Source organism: Hippocampus zosterae, chromosome 13 (assembly GCF_025434085.1).
Source record: "Hippocampus zosterae strain Florida chromosome 13, ASM2543408v3, whole genome shotgun sequence".
NCBI classification, from domain to species: Eukaryota; Metazoa; Chordata; class Actinopteri; order Syngnathiformes; family Syngnathidae; genus Hippocampus; species Hippocampus zosterae.
In genome coordinates, this window is record NC_067463.1 from 15500153 (window position 1) to 15518340 (window position 18188).

The 18188-nt window shown below is 40.8% G+C and overlaps 2 protein-coding genes across 10 annotated transcripts; one reads left to right on the forward strand and one right to left on the reverse strand.

Moving 5' to 3' along the window:
- Positions 1–100: 100 nt before the first annotated feature.
- Positions 101–8229, reverse strand: zfyve27 (zinc finger, FYVE domain containing 27). Of its 6 annotated transcripts, none has more exons than XM_052084999.1 (14): positions 7949–8229; positions 6878–7114; positions 6374–6444; positions 6122–6308; positions 5177–5272; positions 4903–5015; positions 4695–4813; positions 4387–4458; positions 3220–3240; positions 3027–3047; positions 2144–2285; positions 2005–2051; positions 1832–1913; positions 101–1006 (listed from the first exon to the last, which is right to left on the reverse strand). In XM_052084999.1, exons 2-14 carry the CDS (start codon positions 7108–7110, stop codon positions 936–938), a joined length of 1275 nt encoding a protein of 424 aa, XP_051940959.1. In that variant the 5' UTR covers positions 7111–7114; positions 7949–8229; the 3' UTR covers positions 101–935. The 6 variants fall into 6 exon arrangements, with proteins under 6 accessions (XP_051940959.1, XP_051940957.1, XP_051940961.1 ...); XM_052084997.1 differs by having other exon boundaries at positions 2005–2075; XM_052085001.1 differs by lacking the exon at positions 3027–3047.
- Positions 8230–9826: 1597 nt separating this feature from the next.
- Positions 9827–17757, forward strand: slc25a23a (solute carrier family 25 member 23a). Of its 4 annotated transcripts, none has more exons than XM_052084985.1 (12): positions 9831–10229; positions 10511–10644; positions 11619–11829; positions 13367–13490; positions 13600–13687; positions 14082–14193; positions 14383–14541; positions 14636–14788; positions 15324–15437; positions 15547–15714; positions 15802–15949; positions 16701–17757. In XM_052084985.1, exons 3-12 carry the CDS (start codon positions 11635–11637, stop codon positions 16910–16912), a joined length of 1473 nt encoding a protein of 490 aa, XP_051940945.1. In that variant the 5' UTR covers positions 9831–10229; positions 10511–10644; positions 11619–11634; the 3' UTR covers positions 16913–17757. The 4 variants fall into 4 exon arrangements, with proteins under 4 accessions (XP_051940947.1, XP_051940946.1, XP_051940945.1 ...); XM_052084984.1 differs by having other exon boundaries at positions 10555–10644; XM_052084987.1 differs by lacking the exon at positions 16701–17757 and having other exon boundaries at positions 9827–10229; positions 10555–10644; positions 15547–15731.
- Positions 17758–18188: the final 431 nt, after the last annotated feature.

An 18188-nucleotide genomic window follows, 5' to 3' on the forward strand; every position in this document is an offset into this window, starting at 1 on the left:
TGGGGAGGATTCCTTGTGTTTTGGGGTTTGGTGGACACTTCCATGCTTGGTGGACGCTTCCATGCTGCCATTATCCAGGCGCATTATCATCAACATACAGTTTGGGATTTGACAGTTTATTTCGACAACGGAATATTTCACCCATAAAAGATGGAGCAATATATACATGACAAAAATCCATCATAACTTGCATTTTCAGGCGTTTTAAATTAAATATATTAGCTCTAGAAGAAGGGATTACATTAAAACCTTTGTATGATTACCGGTACAATAAAAGCAAAGCCAACAATTACAATCATCAGTGCCTGTGTAAAAATAAAAAATACCGTTGCATCTAGGGTCAGTCTCGAGTTAGAATGCCACTGCAGCCACTTTCAAGTCCTGCTTTTCAGAGTGCGGGGCAGATGATGATGATTTGACCCAGATGCCCTGTCCAATCTGGTGACTCCAGTTGGCGAAATTTTGATCCAGTTAGGAGTAAAATACAATGTTAGCCCATGAAGCTCAAACGGCCCGAGAAAGCATCCTGGTCCATATCGCTCTTTTAACCCAGTGTGTTACCAAGAACGTCACTCATAACATTTTTTTTTGTTAGCTTTTTTTAACGGAAATCCTCCAGAGTTCAAATTTGATCATGTTGATGGTCAGTCAAAATTTAAGACCATTGATCTTGTGAGTAATGCCTGAAAGCACCAGTCATCCTGTGTTTCCATGAATGACCTTCATTCCCTCTGATCAGCAAAGGGACCAACAAGGGTCCGTAAACCTAACATCCAGTGACATAAGGGTGGGCATAACAGAAAAGCCAAGAAGGATTTTCAAAGATGCCTGTGCCTGAGGTGGCATGTCTTGAGAGTTTAGTTGCTTCTCGGTGTGAGGCGCCGAGTAGTAAACAGTGATACACATCCAACCGGGCCACACGGCCAAATGTCGGGTCACTGTAACTTGATGAGTGAGGAATTACAGGCAGCGCAAACAAACACAGTCTCTCTCTGGGCCTCCGGAGCTGGGGGAAAAAAAGGAGAGATGATCAACATGATAATATGCTCCCTGTAAACATTAAATACTGTGAAACATCAAAATAACTCCCTAAACATACATTTTTGGCTTTATGGTCAACATTGGCAACAAATATAAGTAAAATCTTACGAAAAGCTTGACGGTTATGCATGACGCCACTCAAACCTTTTCATCCCAGGCCACATTGTACCGGTAGTTAGAGTTGCCATCAAGGGCCCGGGCAAAACGGCGAAATCACAAACACTCGCTGGAGGTGTAATGCTACGCCAAAAATCACGGTTTTGTTATGTATGTTGGCTCTAAAGGGGAGTCAAAACTTTTCGTGAAAATATGTTCTATGCGCCCTGATTAATCTAATCACGGTATTCTGAATATCACAGTTTTACATTTTTGGAATATGAATTAAGCAGCAAAATCCGCCCGTTTTTTTGGTCCATCTCAGGGGGCTGCCATTTTGCCTTGTACTGCTACCTGATGTCCACTGAAAATGACACAGGATTAGCTGAAAAACTCTACCACTGATGCAATACACATGATCACTCCATATATGCTGCAGACAGCTGACAGAGGTAGACTCTTGCATCAATATTTTGCACAGTAACCCGAGGAGTGCGCGCTGAGTGTTGAAAAAGCTACTTACTGTATATTCCACTTGAAGCTGTATGAACTAAAAGCCACTCAGTGTGAAATAATATCACAATAAAGTTGCATCTTCAAGCCATTTAAAACCAAGAACTGTTTTGTTTTCTGGACTTCCTGTTAAATTTTCAACCTCCCGAGGATTGACTGAATTTGTCTTTTCTTGCCTTACCAGTGGCCCCCATGCAAGACCTGAGCACTTTGAATGAGCAGCATCGCGAACAAAAGCTGTTGCCACAGTTGCTGCAGTTCTTCTACAACAGGAAGAGAGGCGGCTGTGTTGAGACGAGTATTGAATGAAATACAACGTGCACAGTTTGCACATCACTTCTCCTTAGGTCTCACCCTTTTCTTCAGGACTGAGAAGACAGCATTGCAGCTAGCACAGTTGCCTTTGGAGAGAGGAAAACGGACACCTATTCTGAGCATTATTATTGCAGCTACTTTAAAACTCGCGTTTGTCACTTTGTCACAACACTCTGACCTGCACCGGTGGTGGGGTAGCGTTTGCGCAGTTTCTCGGTCAGCTTGGACACTTTGCTGCGTATGGGTTCATTACGACTCAGGAGGCCATTTTCAGAGAGCGTGTCAAACTCAGGGGCTCCAAGTGGACCATCATCATCCTCCTGCAAAGGGAGCAGGGGGAGACAAGAGTCGACCCACAACGGTCACCGTTACATGATGTAACTATGAGTGTGATAAATGCATGACAAAGTTCTACGATACAATGGTCCCTCCAACTTCAAACATCCACAAGGATGTTTTTGTAATTTGGAATACTAGCCGTATTTTTTAGGAAAATCTGCTTCAAAAGACAAGACACAAAAAAGCTTGAGTTTGAACGATCAGCCTGGGTGCAGTGACGCCAGATGAAGTAAATATCACATACACTGCTATGACCATTCAAAAACTTAAATTGTTACCAATGTGCAGTACTTTGAATCAAACTTTGAATGGCAAGAGTTTGACACTGGAATGTAATATTTTAATTTCCATGACTACATGAAATTGTGTGGAAATAACAACAAATTGGAGGTCTACCAGTGATTCTATAGTAGATGGTCCATTCATTGTTTTGAGCAAATAAAATAATTGACTACACAACAAAGACAGTGATGGGTCACGATACTGTACATACAATAACAAAATACATGCGCATGCACAGCAAAATAATCTGCTACACACAAGGACCTGCTATCCCGAATGCAAGGCAGAGGCTCACAGTGTGAAGGAGATACACTATCACAAAGAAGATGCTCAGCTCAAATACAGCCCCCTCACAGAGACAGCGTGAAACCAAGCCCCTTAATAGAAACAATGTCACTGTTAGCTGCATGAACGAAAGGTACCGGAAAATGACCACTTACCACTAACACCAAAGGGGTTTCCTTTGTGGGATGCAGTAAAATACAGTACAAGTTTACAGACAAGCACCCATGCTACTACTAGAGATCCCTGCCACAGGATTGTAAATACGGTACAGTACAGAACTTGGACAGTTCACACAACTTTGTGACAAAGAGATCAGAAAGGTCTCAGTACACATGAGGCAACACTCACCTGCAGGGAAATGGAACTTTCCTGATTCCAGAGGAAGGCATGAGATAAATAGGAATAACATAATGAGTAATACTGTTTTTGTGATAATGTTGTGTTTAAAAAATATATATATATATATACCGGTACTTGTATATAAGCAGATTATTTTAACTTTACGAGGTACCAGAAGGTACGGCCTCTCACAAAGGAGTGCCCTTAAAACGAGCCGATAGCTTAACAAAGAAAACAAGACCAGGGCCAGCAGACAGTTTAAATTATTTTCACAATTTAAATTGAGTAATTTGAATTTGAGGAAAATAATTGAAAATGCAACAGATAGTGCCTGAAAAGGATGCGGAAAGTGCTTAAAATTAAAACTCACTGATGGTCATGAACATTCATAAGTCAGCAATAATAATAAAAAAAAAAAAGAATGACATTAAAGACAAAAATGGGGATGTTTATCGAAAGACGTGGCTTCCTCACTCCCTTGAAATGATCGGCGAGGTGCACCCTGCTCATGTACATTTTGACCACAAGCTGCACTTTCGCATCCACAGCTACATTTAAAATCATAAATATGAGTACGCAATATGTATTGTTGTACAACTCAATATACATGTGCTTTATATACAGTATTTCCATGGCTTGACGGTATGCAGCTTGCCATTGTGTCTGGCCCGCTTAAAATCTGGAAATGGATGTTTCACGTGCATTGTGATTGGCTGGAAACTGCAACATCGCCACATCGTGCAACCTGCATTTGTGTGCGTGTCTCTCCCTCCCTGTCAATCGTTTGTTTTTGGCTGGCTTTAGTTGTCCCATCAACCTCAAAATTGAAAGGAGGAATGTGGTTGGGTGGCTTGAGCTTTACATGCAGCATGAGCGTGACAAGTTCACATCGTTTGGCTGATACCATTTTACATTTTAATATTAATAGCGTGAGCGTAAATGTCTAGGTATTAACACAACGACAATATACCCCCCAGTCAATACAGTACCAAAAGAAAATCATCCAAATTCAAACTATTTAATCATTCATCAACCGATCCTGATATTAATTTTGAACAGGAATACATGCCATATGTGTCATTCCACCAAAGACTTTAAATTCGGTGCACATTTTCTGAGACTGGTATTTAAAAAGGTACCGGAAATGTACAATATACATCGGCATAATTGTCATACCTCAATTGCATCTTTAAATTCATCATCAGGCTCAGCTTCTTCTGCTTCCTCTATACTGCCTGGTGATATGTCCTGCAAAGAAATATCCTTTGTTTTGTCAATTATTTATTTGTTTTAGGAGTGCATTTAAATAAAGAACAATATGCTAAATACTGTATAAAATTGACAAAACAATACTATGGTACTAATGGTTTTACATTGAAGAAAAACAAAAAAGTGCATAAAGTCTCCCTGATGTGCCAACAACGCCTTATACTACGCCCCACATCACAACTACTTGGCTGCGTTGTCTCCATCTGATCTCTTACCTCCAGACTGGTTGGTGTGGGCGTCCTGTCCACTGCATTGCTGTGCTCCAGTTGTTCATACGTTGCCTCTGAACTCGAGGCCTGGCCAAAATGGAACAGCTTCTTCAGGTCCAACAAAGCTGGATGCAAAGTAACAACATAAACAATGTCAGTTTGGTAATATATTAAATACATGATCTCATCAAGCCGTTTGTTAGGTGGAGCTCACCTCTGTGGAAGTCTCTATTCCAAAGGAAGACGGCGCTGTTTAAACCAGCAATTACCCAGCCCACAGGAGCGAGGTAGAGAAGACACACCACTGTAAACAATCCTACATAAAACCTAGAGATAGACGATCACATGTAAATGCTGAGTGATAAAACCGTATTTTCAACCAGCTCCCTACTCACAAGGGCTTCACATATTTTCCAGTAGTATTTAACTCACAACACGCCTCCTTTTAAGATTACAGTATATACCTTCAATTAACTGGTACACTTTACCTTGATGATGTGGTGTGATTGTCCCAGTACAGGACCTTGTAAAGTGTTTCTGCTGATTGACAGGCCGAAGACAGCATGTCATCCAGGTGCTTCAACCTGGAAACAGAAAAGATGAGTCCATGATGAGAAATTGAGATTCCTCTTCCACATAAGCATGTCATGAACTGTTTCCTTATGCACATTTTAATAGGGCCATATGATAAAAAACAGATTTTTGAGTGACTTGTCCTGACATATGAGTATCACAATTTACAAGTTTTCCAAGATACGAGGCATTGATTGCTTGTTTTTTGTTTTTGTTTTTAACTTCCACTTACAAGCACAAATTCAAGATGCAAACACTTGAATGGTGGCAGGTGACTCAACTCACTCCACAACAAGTGACAGTTTGGGAGATATAATGAGTAAATATTCTTAAAAAGTGGCTTCAAGCTGTTAATTGCTGGTCTCAGCTGAACGTTACTGTCAAACAAAATCTAATACTCGGCACAAATTATCACAGTCAGTGTATAGGTCACAATTCTGTGTTCGGCTGAAGCGAATGAAAAGTAACGTTTGTATTAATTAATACATTTATATTTACATTTTTTATTTAAAGGGGCGGGTAGCACAGTGGTTTAATGGTCAGCATGTCCGACTCAAGGTTTGATTCTGGCTCCAGCCTACTTGTGTGAGTTTGCATGTTCTCCCCGTGCCTGCGTATGTTTACTCCGGTTCCCTCCCACATTCCCAAAACATACACGGAAGGTTAATTGAACACTCGAAATTGTCCCTGGGTGTGATTGTGAGCGCGAATGGTTGTTTGTCTATGTGAGCCCTGCAATTGGCCGGCAAGCAGTTCAGGGTCCCACCCCGCCGACTTTCAGAATGAAAGGTTGTCTCTAGCTTTTTACAGTCACATTAAAAATAATCAATCAGTGAAACAGAAAATGCAGCATTTCTTACAGGTCTTTGACTTCCAGCATAGCCTCCTGTTTACTGAGGTGCACCATCTGCAAATCTCTGCGGTGTACAGTATGGTAATGCCTCTTTTGGAGTTCCGCTTCTGAGGCTCTGCCCCAGCACCTGTCCTGCAGGTAGCCCAGGGCAGCAGGTACTGTGACTGCCATCAAACACACTGACAACCAACCCACTGACAGAGGGGAAGAAAAGGCCAATTAGTAGCAGTCACTACCGACAGATGAGGTCTTAACTTACCCTCATTAATAGTGCAGAAGAAGACATTGAGGAATATACAAACAACCAGCGAGCACAGGGGCAACCTCCACCTGAAAAATAGAAATCATACTCTTCACAAGATGTCTCTCTGCCATTGTAAACAAGAGCTATATAGATTTATCTTTAACTGGCTCACAGGTAGAGTGAAACAGCTACATTTGAATGATGATGAAATCTTATTCTAAGACTGCACTACACCACCAACACCTTTTTTCAAATGAATGTTAAATGTGCACTGAATGAAGTCAACTTGCTTTCAGTAACTCTCCCTTTGCCCTAACCTAAAAACAATCTTTATGCCTGATAGTTCTAAATGTTAAAATGTTAACTCAATCACTGCACAGTTAATAAACATTTTATGAAGGCAACAGCTTGATCCCCAAACATACAAACTACTACTTGTTATGGCAATAGTCGTTTCCAAATCAGAACAAACTGAAGGTCAACCAGCATTCCTGAAAAGTCTGTGTTCCAAACACACACCCGAGCAGGAAGCGGACCAGCTCCATAGCATCTGTAACTGGTTCCAGAAAAAGCGCCATTCTCTTATAGGAGACAACCATGTTGAGGAGATCAAAGTTCAGTGTCGATCTTGGGCTTCCCAGTTCAGAAGCGTCTGGAGACCCCAGCGTCTCCTTGGATATGGTGTGCACCATTTCGCCCCTTTCCCCTGCGCCCTGGTAAGGGTCCGATGACGCCACTGCACCATGCATCATAATCCTGTGCAGTTTAATGAAATGAAAAAGATTAAGATGGTGGTAATGGTGTCACTCCCATTCCTGAATTGCTACTGTGACTACGTTTTAGAATCCTGTAAAACCAGCAATGTTGGGTTGCTGCCACCATATGACACACGAATATGTCACACCAATTTTCATCCCGTACAGCGCGCGTACTCATTGGAGCTAAACCTTTTAGACACCAGGAATATTGCTGGTATGTGATCAATATTCATCTGTGACGATAATGCATTGCTATATATGGCATTTCAGTCATAAATTGACACTCGGTGGGCAGAACACACCTCTTCACAATACTGTACTATTTATGAATGTTTCAATCCATTAGGTTAATCACAAATTAGATCTTACATTTTTCTTGATCATTTCAGTAAATGTATGTATTGCTCTATTGCAGATGTTAAGGGGTTGAATTCTCTGCCAAGCTTTGAAATATTCAACTGTTTGATCTCAAAGATAATACGCAACGTGGTAGAAGCATGTCAAAGCATCGAAATCATTACTAAAGTACATGGAGGAGCAATGTTTATGGTGTTCTTCAGATCAATATAAGATGGCACTTTGACCCCTCAGAGATGTGGCAATTATTGTAGACGTTAAAGAAGCAATTTGTCCACAAAGGTGTGCTTTACGAACTTACATTTCCTTTAATATTAAAGCGTAATCATTAAGTAACTTGGAACAATGGGATAAAGCACTTCAGCACTGCTCAGCAAGAAATTATGTTGTTGTGAAATGCGGATGAAAAGTAAAATATAGGCCAAAAAATGTAAACTACGTTACTTTAATCTCGCTTGTTGATCCGATAATTTACCCCGAGCTACGTGTCCAAACACAGCAAATTAAGAACGGCAGCGGCTGCTAGAAGCTCAAGCGTCACTGGCAGGTCGCTCCGACATCGTAATCCTGGAGGAAGGAGAAACCTCCAACTTCAACGACCCAGGCAACATGACAGCATCGTATTGCATGAGCAACGACCTGTGCTAACGATTAATATAATGCCCTGTCTTTTTAATGTGCAATCCGTACTGTCTCTTCCGGCTAGTTATGCTAACTCCTTCTTGTAATATTACGTTTCCTGTTATTCTAGGCTGACCAATCGATCGTCGAAAAGTCACACATGACTAATATACTGTAGTCGATGACGCGGCCATGAGATTTACAGAAAATATGGAAATTCAAACAAAAGGAGTGGATACTGGTTGTGCAGTTATGCAGAATAAAACCATACAACTTTATCTGAGGAAAGATGAAAAATTGCAGTCTTTGTCTTGAGACAACATAGAGCAATGTAAACAAATTATTTCTACGTTTCCCAACGAGTCCACATTTTCTGTCAACGCGCCTGCTCACAAGACCCTGAGCATATGACAGTTCCTGCATGTGGCTAAAAAGAATATCACCGTAAACCACAATTTGAGCATTTTGGTTTATCACTCTCGCATATCCCAGATTCATGCTCATCTCCACACCTCCCGCATGTCTGCCACAACCTACAATATGCATCTTACATTACCATATTTTTGTCATCTATAACATCTGGGGCGATGACGGCATACCCCGTAGCCTATGTAGCATAAATATCCAATATTAACTGACCAAGGCAATACATTGTCTTCAAACTCAATACAAACTCTCCACATTTTACCCTTTCCTCCGCATTTTCATGTTCCATAAACTAACGAAGTTGCTCAAAATCTTCTTCAGAAGGAACACCATAAATGACCCTTTACTAACCTGTCCAACATTTGTTTTCTGACAATACAATACAATCCATCCTGATTTATATAGCGCTTTCACAACAGCTTCACCAAGAAACTCTTTTCGACAGTTAAGAACCTTTTTGAACATTAACCGCCCATCACCAAGTACTATTGCTTTTTTATTTCCTTTTTCTACACGTCCCACCCTTCTCAAGTCTTGTCCCCCTTTAGCCCTTTTAGGGACAGCGGTTACTAAAGCAGACAGCTTATCATGTTATCAGCTGACAGGGTGCATGAAAGGGTTACATTTAATCAGCATGTTCGCCCCTTCTCCATGCAGCTTTCTTCACAAATGGCAGTCCCTTCCGAACCACTCTCCTCACTTCCTTCCTCCATTATGCCTATCTTTCCAACCCATGTCCATTTGTTCCATACACTCTCCTGCTTGATTACTTAGAGTTTTCACAACTGTTTGGGATATTTTTTAAACGTTATTTATAAGTGGGTATAAACACACACCTGGTTAACAGCCTGTGTTTAATTGTGGTGCCTTCAAGCTCTGTAGGAACATGGCTGAGTTAATGACCATATGTTTTAATTATTTTTTTCAATAGGTGAGAATTAGACAGTGATACTGTACATAACATTCATCAGCATAGGTATCTATATAAACTAAGCTTGATAGATTGCTTGACTGATTGACTGATTTATTCAAAAGCGCGTGCGCACGCACGCACACACATACACACTCTCTCTCTCTCTCTCTCTCTCTCTCTCTCTCTCTCTCTCTCTCTCTCTCTCTCTCTCTCTCTCTCTCTCTCTCTCTCTCTATATATATATATATATATATATATAGAGAGAGAGAGAAAATTAACATTTCAAATTAAAGAATCGAATAACATTATAATTATCAGTTGTGTTATGTTTTACTTTTTCATGGAATGACAAAAAGGGTTTTGTTAAAAGCAAAAAAAAAGGTTAGGAATAATAGCCACGCCCCTCCAGGACGAGGCTTTCAAAATCAGGAAAGCAGACTCAACCGTCAGGAATCACATATGTGAATGACTCAATTTCATCGTAATGACAAAAGCCGACTTAATACTGCAGGCTTTTCAGGAACACCAAGGACCGCTTTTTCGGACTCTCTTAACGTCGGAGGGCGACACCCGAGCTGGTGCTGGTCTCGCTTCCTGGTCCCGAGGAGGAGGCGCTCGCAAGCAATTTGACGCGACACTTGAAGAGGTTCGTTTTGGCTAACAACGCGTCCTTGGGCAACAAACACCTCCTTCGGACCACCATGTCCGCAGAAATTTTGCGTGATCGATCGCTTTCAATTTGGAGTCCTGATCCTCTGTATCGTGTCATGGAAGTCGGGAGGTAAACGGCGAACGAGTGAGTTGCTTCAATAAAAGAGGGTACTGTACACACATAGAGCCTGTATTATATTATTTTAATTTGGTTAAATCCCCGTTAAAGACCTATATGGTAGAATTGCAGTTATAAGCTCCTTGGTTTTATTTTACTCGAAATGTCAGTTGTGTTGTCTAAATAGCAAAAATACATTTTAATCCAATAAGCAGTCAACCAAGGTCAGTGGAAATACTCTACGTGTACTGTATATTCAACTGGCATTCTCTATCTGTGATGATTAATCATGTTACATTCCATATTAGCTCCATATCACATCTTCATTTGCTAATCCACTTATCCTCACAAGGGTCACAGGCGTGCTGGAGCCTATCCCAGCTGTCTTGGGGCAGTAGGCGGGGTACACCCTGAACCGGTTGCAAGGCAATCCCAGCACTATGTAAGTCACCCCTTTGAGATTTGAACCCAGGACTTCAGGTTCACAAACAAATGTCAGGGTGGCTACAGGTTTGTCAGGGCAAGGCAAGGCACCTTTATTTATACAGCACATTTGGTCCGGATAATGGATGGATGGATTTCATAAACAAGGCAACTAACTCAGTGTGCTTCACACAGGTAAAGACATTCAACCTAAAATCATTTAAAAACACAATGGCTATCAACATTAAGAAAAAGGGAAAGAAAAAAAAGAACATACATTGACACCCTTAAACACATAAACAGAACACTTTTAAAGCACGTAGAACATTTACAAGTAAAGAAACTAAAGTTGATTTGTAAAATTACTAAAAGACCATACTGTGAACTCAATTTAAATATTTTAAAAACCTTATTCAAAGGTACGGGGAAAAAAAGCAAATTGATACTTTTAGTGAGAATCAATTACATTTGATCATAAATGCATAGATTTAAAAGGCATGCCAGTATTCTCAATCTGTTTAGTCCATTTAGCATTTTCATCTGTAGGCCTGTGACTATCATACTGTTATGATCAATCCAGTATAGTGTACAGTTTAAAGTAAAACAGGTTATCTTGTGTAGTGACTGCAAAATTATGTCTTGACTATGACTACGTATGACTTGCCTAACCCAAGTGAAGACTTGCTTGAAATTTAAGGGGGACTTGACTTGCCAGACTGTAACTTGGGACTTGCTTGAAACTTGGTTCGGATTTGAGACTTGCTCATGACTTTCAAAAATATAACCTTCTCCTGCCTGTGCAGGGGTTTAAAGCAGAAACTTTGTAGGTACTGTGCCAGCCCGGTGACAAGTCATTGTACCGGTACCAAAATTATGCATGTATTTTACAATTTTTGTCCTGAGTTTGTATAACTGAATCTTAAAAGATGTATAGTGTGTATTGTTGGAAGTCAGGCTTCAGTGATTCAATTGATCCAATGCATTCTACCCCAGCTGACTGGGCACCACCATGGCCCCTGCAAGGACTTGGCACCTATGGGCCCACTGCCAGGACAGAACGTCCTCTGGCCCAGACCAGGAGAGGGAGAAATTTTGGGAGAAGCTGTTTGATCAGCTGGATATCAACAAAGATGGATACATTGACATACATGAACTTCGTAAAGGGCTAACGGGTCGAGGGCTATCCAGAGCTTCGCTGGAGAGGGTAAGACCTCCACTCACCTGCACTACCATATCATGCAGTGGCAATGAAGTATGAAGGGGAAAACCAGCTAGTGATTTAATTAATGGAGCTTTCATCATTTTGTTTTCCAACTTAATAAATGAGTGTGCTGTTCTTTTGCTCTGCAGCAGTTGCGCTCACCTAAAATGATTTCAGTCTTCAGGTATTTAAATGTTTAAAGTCCCTCTCATGTGAAAATAAACATTCCTTTTAAATATACAGTACCCGGTATATATTTTTGTTTTTCCTGAATTCACTCCATACGATTTTTAATCGTAACAACATAAGCAGCTCACCTTAATATTGTGTACACATTGTCTCTGTTTTCTTCCATCTTAGTTTTGGTCAAAGCATGTGGGTCATTTAGTTAGTTGGCTGTCACTTCCACAGTGTGTGCATTTGTGTGCAACATGATGTCTATTTTGGTTGCGTGGAGCAAGACTTTGTAAGATGAGAATGGCAAACTACCATGGTGACAAACCACCAGTGGCTGCCAGCGCTCCACTGCCCTTGACCGCAAAAATAATCATTTCAATAAACTCGGGATTTTAAAACGTGTGTTTGAATTTTTCTTTTCACCATGAGTGAGTGTTTAAAGGAGAATTCAAGTCAAAAATGGTCTTCACAATAATTGGCCTTATTTAGGTAGCCAGGCGTTTGTGCGTGTGGTATAAAAATGAAATGTGTCTTCATTTTGGTGTTGGGACAAGTTTACTATAGTGTGTTTGGGACCGCGTTGCGCCTCACTTGGGGTTCCAGTACATGGAGCTGCCGTGCCCGACACACCTGACAATTGGGGCACAAAGTAGTGTAAAAACAGGCACAACTTAATTTTCGTGCTGGGGCAAGTTAGTTTAGTGTGATTGTGAGTAAATTTGGTAGACCGCACTGCTTGTCACCATTCGGCGCATCTGCCAATCTGATGAAAAATTTTAGACTACCTGTAACTAAAACCACAACTTTTATTGTTACTTGTGGCACATTTTGGGAGATTTTTTTTTTCTGATTCGACGTGGTGCAACTGGGGTCACCAACCTTTTTGAAACTGAGAGCTGCTTCTTGGCTACTGATTATTGTGAAGGCCTACCAGTTTGATACACACTTCTGAAATAATGACTCCACTCAAATTAACTTCAGTAATGTTCTTATTATGTTATTGTTAATCATTCATGATATTAATTTATGTGAAAATATTGAACATGTTATTAATTTCACACATGAACTAGGAAACACTTTATTTCTAAAACAAAAAAAAAACTCTGCCAGTGTTGAGACATGTTTTTTTTCAAATCACACACAATCACAGATGAATCACAATGTCTCATTCTTGGTTGAGCTGTTTTCCGAAGTGGCCAGTGGGCTACTCATCTGGTCCTTGTGGGGTTACATGGGTGCCCAAGACCTTTGTTGTATAACCTTGGGGATGTGCAACTTAAAAGGTTCCAGAAAGTACCACCGAACGCTCCCAGTGACAGTACTTTATTGACCCATTTTCAGACCCACCTATCTGTGTTTTTAGATTGTAAAAGCAGGCGACGCCAATGAGGATGGAGTGCTTGACTTTGAAGAATTTACTCAGTACCTTCGCACCCATGAACAGCAGCTCAAAGTCATGTTTCGCAGCCTGGACAAGAACAATGACGGTCTGTGGCAGCCCGCTGAACACATTTTAATCATCATAACAGGCTCCTTTGCTTTAAAATTCACATATGCCACTTCTGTTACTTTATATATCTGGGTGGCGACATCAAGGTGAGATTGATGCAACGGAGATCCAGCAATCTCTCCATGCTGTTGGCTTAGACATCAGTCTCAGGGCTGCTACCAGGATTTTGCAAAGGTCTGTAACCGATGTGTCATGATTGCAAAATCATGAACATGGTCTCCACTGCTTTCATATAAGTACACTCTTGACCGCACAACGTTATGTTTGACCTTGTTTTTAGCTGTAACGTAAATGCATTGCTTTTGTTTGTTTTTTTTTACCAGCCTATTTCACGGTGTCTTCCAACTTTCAAAGGTTTTCAAGGATTTTATTTACATATATGATGAACGTCTTACTTACTTTTGTGTCTTAAAACTGACTATTTTTCCTGCTCTGTTGGTTTAGTACTGTACCCGTATATTTTCATGTTGGCACTGTTCTGGTAAAGCACTGTGATGTTTTCGATTCCATTTCCACTTATCTCCTCTTTACTCAAACCTTGTTTATGTGTTATGTGTGCGTCAACCAGTATAGACAAGGATGGGACCATGACCATTGACTGGAATGAGTGGCGGGACTACTTCCTGTTTAACCCAATCACAAACATGGAGGAAGTGGCGCGTTACTGGAAACGTTCAATGGCAAGGCTACACACATTGGAAATATAATATAAAGAGCTCAATGACTTTGAGAAATCAGTTAGGCTTGATGTATTTGAAAGCATCCAAGGCAACGCACATTCCTTGCCCCTGAAAATAACAATGGAAATGTTATTGGCATTTTTTTGGAAACAAAAAAAAAAATCAAAATGTAATCCCTGCCTTTCTCAGATGCTGGATTTAGGTGAGCAGATGACAGTTCCAGATGAATTTTCAGAAGAGGAAAAAAAGTCTGGCTATGTGTGGCGGCAACTGATGGCGGGAGCCTTGGCTGGATCCATATCACGGAGCGGGACGGCTCCCTTAGATCGTCTCAAAGTCTTCCGGCAGGTCAGTCGGTCGCGTATTAAAGGGCCACTCTTATTTACTGTTTATTGTCAGTAAGTGTCACACATGGAAACATCTTCATTACATGCTTTGGCAGGTTCATGGTTCCTCTCTGTTTAGTGGGAATGTGCTGGGTGGTTTTCAGTACATGATGAAAGAGGGAGGAGTGCAGTCCTTTTGGAGAGGCAATGGAATCAACGTTCTTAAAATTGCCCCAGAGACTGCAATCAAATTTACAGCTTATGAAAAGGTGAATAACACTTGCATCCTTTCCCTGTTTGTATTCGGTTTCTCTCAACATTTTTAGCACAAAGGTACAAGAACCATTTTGTACGCTTCAGTTTGTCAGTTTGCTCAAAGTAATACATCAAAAGTATATGACTCCTCTCCATGTAATATTGTGGTGAGACGGTGCATGTATCCACCAACATTTTAAGTAAATTCTCTAATCATCAAATAAATTAATTTTCTCTTTTCTGACATTTGGGTAATCTCCCCAGATTTAATTCCCATCATTTTGTCATGCTCACTGCACCGTATGCTATGATATGTTTTACTAGTAAAGCATTTCCAGTGTCATTTTTCCCCCAAACCTTGTTTTAGAGCTGTATGTTCTTTTGTTCAAATTTTTACCGAGGTCCATGCTCTCCTGAGTGTCGTGGTTTTAAATGATTGACTCTTGTTCATTTCATCTTTAGCCAGAGAGCTACACTCCATACTTTGTATAAATGAATTGAATCGATTGTGTTCCTTGTGTTTGTTTTGGTGAACGACCTTGTTTCTAGATCAAGCATATAATGTATGGCAGAAAAGATACAAAAAATCTGAGGGTTCACGAGAGATTTCTCGCTGGCTCGTTGGCAGGGGCGACTGCTCAGACAGCCATCTACCCATTGGAGGTGAGTTCAAGTCATAACAGACATCCTCAAGACAGTAATTGACAGTACATACAGTAATTTTCTGTGCGTTCCCTTTCTTTGTGTCCATCGCTTTCTTTTTCCTCGGCAGGTGCTGAAAACCCGACTCACGCTTAGAAAAACAGGCCAATTCTTAGGAATGTCTGACTGTGCCAAGCAGATCCTGCAGAAAGAAGGCATTGCAGCCTTCTACAAGGGTTATGTGCCTAACATGATGAGTATTGTGCCTTACGCCGGGATTGACCTGGCAGTCTACGAGGTCAGGTGGACATCATGGTAGCATCTATCTACGGGACACTCTCGGTACATGTGGTTTATTTCTTATAACTTGGTATCCAATCCCCAGACACTGAAGTTCGCATGGCTAAGTAGGAACAGAGGAGTTGCGGACCCAGGGGTCATGGTCCTGGTTGGCTGTGGTGCAATCTCCAGCACCTGTGGGCAGTTGGCAAGCTACCCTCTTGCACTGATCCGCACCCGAATGCAAGCTCAAGGTTAGGCGAACGCAGTACAGCAAATATCATATCTTCCATGGAATACTTGGAATGTTGTTGTTAAATGCATTTCAGCCACAATTCAGTATATATGTACACCGTGTTCCAAATGATATGCAGATGAAGTAATTTTTATGGGTTTCTTAAATAGTCGATGCAAATGACAGTTCGCATCATTTTCAAATGCTCAACATTGACCGTTAAGTCATATGTTAGATCAGTGGTTCTTCACCTTGCTAGAGGTTCCGAACCCAACCAGTTCATATGCATGTTCACCGAACCCTTCATTAGTAAAATATATATATATATATATATAAATATATATATATACAGATTCAAGACATTAAAAAAACACATTTATTACAAACAGAAAAAAGTAAATAAAATTAAATGGCATAACTATAGGGTTTTTAAATCATATGATTTACTATCACGACAGTCACGCAGTGACTACTGAGAGAACGAAACTTCCCACAGCACTGATTGGACAAGCCATGTAAATGTGATCATCTGCAGCCAGTGATGGACAAGCGGGCGTGTCATAACTAATTGGCAACTTGAATCGGGTGTGTCTTAACCTCCATGGTAGAGGCTCTGTCGAACCCCCTGAGACGATTCGCTGGACCCCTAGCGTTCGATCGAACCCAGGTTAAGAACCACTGTGTTAGATACATGCTGCTCCAATGGAGCCCAAAACATATTTTGGAGTAGGAGGTGAGGTTGTTCATTGAGATTTCTCTCTCTCCTTTAGTCTCAATGAAAGGATCCACTAAGCCATCAATGACCACCCTGATTCACACCATCTTAACCCAAGAGGGTGTGGGCGGCCTGTATCGAGGAATTTCCCCCAATTTGCTGAAAGTCATCCCCGCTGTCAGCGTGTCGTACGTTGCATACGAGTACACGAGGATAGCTCTGGGAGTGGACGTGGAGGGTAGGCGGGGAGCGAAAGGGAAGGTTTAAAAATGTGCGGCTGGTTTGATGTGACTTCGCTCTGCAAGATGTGTTCAGATCTGTTAAACCTGCACGAAGAAGTGGACTTTGGTGGTGCATAGATTCACAGTCCCGTGACTGCAAGCCTTAATGGACAAATACTAAAAGTGATATTACTCACTCCCCTGCCGTTGGATGACCTCACAAGAACATAGAAGATGTGTGAGTTCCATTACACTGCATGCACTTAGGCATAGTATCTGCATTCATATTTACACGTGACGACTTGCATGAACTGACCTGAGAACCAGCACGTGCACCTCAAAGGGGTTGTGTGTCTCCAAACGCAAGAGGGTTTTCTCAGCCTTTGTTTTTTTTCTCCTGACAGGGGTAATGTAGAGAAGATAGACGACTTTCAAGAGCATTGTTCCACTGTCCGAAGGTTCACCTAAGTGTTTTAGTTTGTGGACTGAAATGTCTTAAGCAGAATGACGGAGCACAAAACAGTTCATTGAACAATGGTTATCTGCACAACAATGAACATTCAAAGAGTAAATGTAGAGTAAGATCATGTTGAGTTGTGGTATTACAACCAAAACTCTGTAAAAACCTCACACTTGCACTGGTCACATCTGGAGACGATGTCTCACAGGCTCTCTTGATTTGCAAGTAGAAGACATTGAGTCAGCTTTTAAAAACACTATAGTGTAAATTATATTATGGCCTTTACATTACCTCCTCTCATTTTTAAAATACAAAGATTTTCAAACTCTGTTGGTGTGATGATGGAGCGTGATTTTTTTATTTTTCCAACGAATACCTTCTGTACCTATATTTATGTTTCAATTGTTATATTTATAATAAATGCAAATTTAAATATTTGTCTTTTGAATTACCTGATATCAAATGTCATGATGTATATCGGGTGTTGGCCCGTTGGGTTGATGTTATATATAAAGGGTCCTTTGCTTTATCATGAAGTTGTGTTCCACCGTCGGTGGCAATCTGAGCAAATCTGCATAGTCTATCACTAACCTGCGCTAACACATAGGTGAAATCATAATTACAATAAAGATTTCCATGAAAACATCTCGAGGCTTTCAACAAAAAACAACCAAATGCAATCTATCCCATATATTGCAATACTGTATATGTATTATACTGGTACACATAGATCATATCTCTGAGGTCTACAGACAATTCCTTGGACTTCATTTTTGGTTTGTACACTAGCATGCATTGTCTACGATGCAACATAGAAATGTCGGCTTTTACAAATCACTCAACTGACCACAATTTTACAAGT

Bases quoted from the DNA above. Each gene is read 5' to 3' on its own strand.
- zfyve27 (XM_052084997.1), bottom strand. From the start codon at position 7,110: ATGATGCATGGTGCAGTGGCGTCATCGGACCCTTACCAGGGCGCAGGG. The intron at 4,459-4,694 runs GTAAGAGATCAG...ATTTCTTTGCAG, and splicing joins CCACACCAACCAGTCTGGAG to GACATATCACCAGGCAGTAT. The intron at 3,241-4,386 runs GTATGACAATTA...CTCTGGAATCAG, and splicing joins AATTTAAAGATGCAATTGAG to GAAAGTTCCATTTCCCTGCA.
- slc25a23a (XM_052084986.1), top strand. From the start codon at position 11,635: ATGGCCCCTGCAAGGACTTGGCACCTATGGGCCCACTGCCAGGACAGA. The intron at 11,830-13,366 runs GTAAGACCTCCA...CTGTGTTTTTAG, and splicing joins CCAGAGCTTCGCTGGAGAGG to ATTGTAAAAGCAGGCGACGC. The intron at 13,688-14,081 runs GTCTGTAACCGA...TGCGTCAACCAG, and splicing joins GCTACCAGGATTTTGCAAAG to TATAGACAAGGATGGGACCA.